The following is a 3,675-nucleotide window of genomic DNA, read 5'->3' as shown; positions in this document are numbered from 1 at the left end:
CTAGCAAGACGGGCAATCCTGCATTGGGGGAGTCGATCATTGTTACCTACCGCATCACCCAGTCATAAAGGAATCGTCATCAACTACAAAGGTACGAGTTGTCTTCGATGGATCGAGCAAGACGAATAATGGAAAATCACTTAATGAGATTCTAGCAATAGGTCCAAAATTGCACGTACATCTTCAAGGAATCATGCTCAATTGGCGAGGGCTAAAATGGGTATTTATGGCGGATGTTGAAAAAATGTACAGATGTATTAATATTCCAACCGACGACGCGCACTACCAACGTATTCTCTGGAATCCGGACACTAGTGATTATGTGGCAGAATATGCCTGCACAACGGTGATGTTTGGAACGAGCTCCGCACCTTATTTAGCCATGAGAGTTATGAAACAATTAGCTATGGATGAATGCGAGAAGTATTCACTGGCGGTGGATGTTATAAATCATCAAATGTATGTAGATGACATACTGTCTGGTGGCGACAGTATTGCAGAAACGGAGGATGTCAAGAACCAAGTGATTGGAATGCTTCGTAGTGGTACATTCGAACTACGGAAGTGGGCGAGTAATTGCCCAAAGCTGTTAGAGAACATACCAGTTGAGCATCGAGAATCAAGCAGATTGTTACACATGGAGGGTAATGATACTATTCGCACTTTAGGTCTATACTGGAGTCCCAAAGAAGATGAGTTCCGTTTTGCTTTGCATGTCGTTCCACCAATGAGCTCACCAACAAAGAGGACAATACTATCAGCAATTGCAAGACTGTTTGATCCCATGGGATGGCTTAGTCCGATAATTATTACTGCCAAAATTCTCATGCAGCAACTTTGGAAGGAAAAAATGGGCTGGGATAGCACAATACCGGACATTATTAAGAGAGAATGGGAGAAATTCGTGAAAGAGTTACCAAACATAGTAACTATACGAATACCACGGCATGTTACATGGGGCTACCGGGTGGTGTGGCTGAATTGCACCTGTTTTGCGATGGCTCGTCACGAGCATATGGAGCTGAAGTTTACTTGCGCTTCCCAATTGTAGAGGATAAGTATCACACAGAGTTGCTATTGTCAAAGGAGAGAGTATCGCCAACTAAACAAAAACCAACCATAGCTAGGGCAGAGTTATGTGCTGCGCTTGAAGCAGCCAAAATGTATAAGTATCTAAAGGAGAATCTAAAAATTAACATTAATTAATCGAACAATATTTCTTGGTCAGATTCTATGATAACCATCAGTTGGATCCGGGGTGGAGCAGCCAACTGGAAAGTATTTGTGTCCAATCGAATAAACAAAATCCTGGAAATCTCAGACGAAAGGCAATGGAGACACGTCGCCTCGAAAGATAACCCTGCAGATTATCTAAGCCGTGGCATGAGTGCAACCAAGATGGCATCGTGTGAATTATGGTGGCATGGGCCATCATGGTTACAAGGATCGGACATCGAATGGCCTTGTAATGCTATTGATCAGGATTCGCTGTCGGTTGTTGACACTGAAGTCAAAAGGGTGACCTGCCATAAAATATCAGTGGAAGAAATGCCAAGTGTAGCATTTATCAGCAAGTATTCATCGTACACACGACTCGTCTGGATTATATCATATATAAAACGTTTCGTATATAATTGTCGTATATCTGTGGCAGAACGAAGATTAGGACTCTCAATTGTGGAATTAGAAGAGGGCAAAGAGGAATTGTGGAATTAGGATGGTGCAGAAGGATTGTTTTGACTCTGAATGGAAGGCGCTATCGGAAGGAAGGGTAATAGCAAAGGACAGCATACTACTGTCTCTTAATCCGTATTTTGATTCGAACGAGCGTGTTTTACGTCTAGGATGCAGGCTCCGATTCCCAAGATTCCCTGTTACCCATAAATGAAAAATATCCTTATATATTACCGTATAAACATCCTTTCACAGATCTGGTCGTATCTTACAGTCATATTTGCACCTTGCATGGTGGAACCTCACTAACACTGAATTTTATAAGGAAGAAATTCTGGATTGTTAATGTACGCAATGCAGTTCGGTTTGGAATTCATAAAAGTATCACATGTTTTAAGATGAAGTCTCAATTTGCAGGTCAGAAAATGGGAATGTTACCAGCAGTACGGGTACGCCCTTCTAGAGCATTCTCATCCGTTGGAGTGGACTACGCTGGACCCGTAAATAACTCGCCCGGCAAAGGAAGAGGACGTGCATCGCAGATGGAATATATTGCTGTGTTCGTATGTCTAGTGACGAAGGCCATTCATTTGGAACCAGTTGGAGATCTGACCTCAGATGCGTTTATAGGAGCATTTAACCGTTTCATTGTCAGACGTGGCCTATGCACAGACGTTTATAGTGACTCCGGTACTAATTTTGTTCAAGCCAACAAAAATTGCAAGTGCACAAACTGGCATATTGTTCGTACATTACGAAACATATTGCGCCAACATTATTGAGAAAGGGAATTTCAACCCACCATCAGCGCCACACTTTGGTGGATTGTGGGAGGCTGGAGTGAAGTCCATGAAGTATCATCTGAAGAGAACTCTCGGAGAACAAGTTTTAACATTTGAGGAAATGGCAACTGTGTTGGCACAGATTGAGTATTGTTTAAATTCAAGACCGTTATGTCCCCCCTGACGATTTAATGGTATTAACACCCGGTCACTTTCTGATCGGTGAAGCGCCTTTAGCACCGGAATTGGCTAAAGTTACTCTGATTGATCGATGGAAGAATTGTCAATATTATGCACAACAGTTTTGGAGAAGATGGAATTCCTACAGACTAAGGAAAATCTAACAGTTGGATGCATAGTGCTCATCAGGGACGAGCGATTACCTTCTCATCAATGGCCTCTAGGTCGGGTTATGGAGACACATGCAGGACCCGATGGACTAGTGAGAGTGGTGACTTTGAAGACAGTCAAGGGACTCATGAAACGACCGGTAGCCAAACTCAGTCCATTGCCTATTCAGGAGAAATGGATGGAGAATGACACCAGCCTTACACTTAAGCGTTAAATCGAAGCCGCCTTGGTGGAAATCATCCGAAGGCCGCATCATATAAAGCGAGCAGTTTGGGGCTCCCCAATGGCCAACATTTTGATTTTGATTGCAACAGCGATTTATATAAAAGTAAAGTGTCTTATGTGGAAAAGAATTTAGTGATTATTTGTAACGTTTTGGGTTTATCGCATGATAAATCAAATCTAACTTTCCCTTTTATTTTGCAATTTGCCAGCTGGAAATTTGCTAGCTGACCTTGACACAGAGAATGATCAAAACGAAGATGACGACGATGAGTGCGAAAGAGATGGCGATGTAGGCAATATGCAAGATGAAGACGAAATGTTGTCAGTAGTGAGCGACGAAACGAAGTTTAGAACAGCTGCAACAAACGAAAATATGCAAAACAAAACGAATAGGGCAAACTCTCCAGTCTTGGACAACAATATTGACACGCAAAGTGCAGTAAATGTCAACATGCCACCACCGGGGATCGCTTTGAGTTTTCGGGACGTTGAGGACTCTTTACGACTTTTCCATGGCGATGAAACTTTATCAGTTAAAGTATGGATTGAAGACATGGCTGACTTGATGCAATGGGATAGTTTACAAAAATTTATTTTTGCTAAAAGAGCTATTAAAGGGACTTTCTAAAATGTTTATTCTGGG

At 42.2% G+C, this 3,675-nt stretch overlaps 1 protein-coding gene across 1 annotated transcript; it reads left to right on the top strand.

Moving 5' to 3' along the window:
- Positions 1–244: 244 nt before the first annotated feature.
- On the top strand, positions 245–1,051 carry LOC137578692 (uncharacterized). Its single transcript, XM_068292261.1, has one exon. The coding sequence runs from the start codon at positions 245–247 to the stop codon at positions 1,049–1,051; it is 807 nt and encodes a 268-aa protein (XP_068148362.1).
- The last annotated feature ends 2,624 nt before the right edge of the window (positions 1,052–3,675 follow it).

Source organism: Drosophila tropicalis, unplaced genomic scaffold (assembly GCF_018151085.1).
Source record: "Drosophila tropicalis isolate 14030-0801.00 unplaced genomic scaffold, ASM1815108v1 contig_641, whole genome shotgun sequence".
NCBI lineage: Eukaryota > Metazoa > Arthropoda > Insecta > Diptera > Drosophilidae > Drosophila > Drosophila tropicalis.
The sequence above is the reverse complement of the archived record's forward strand: the minus strand, read 5'-3'. Positions and strand labels throughout refer to the sequence as shown.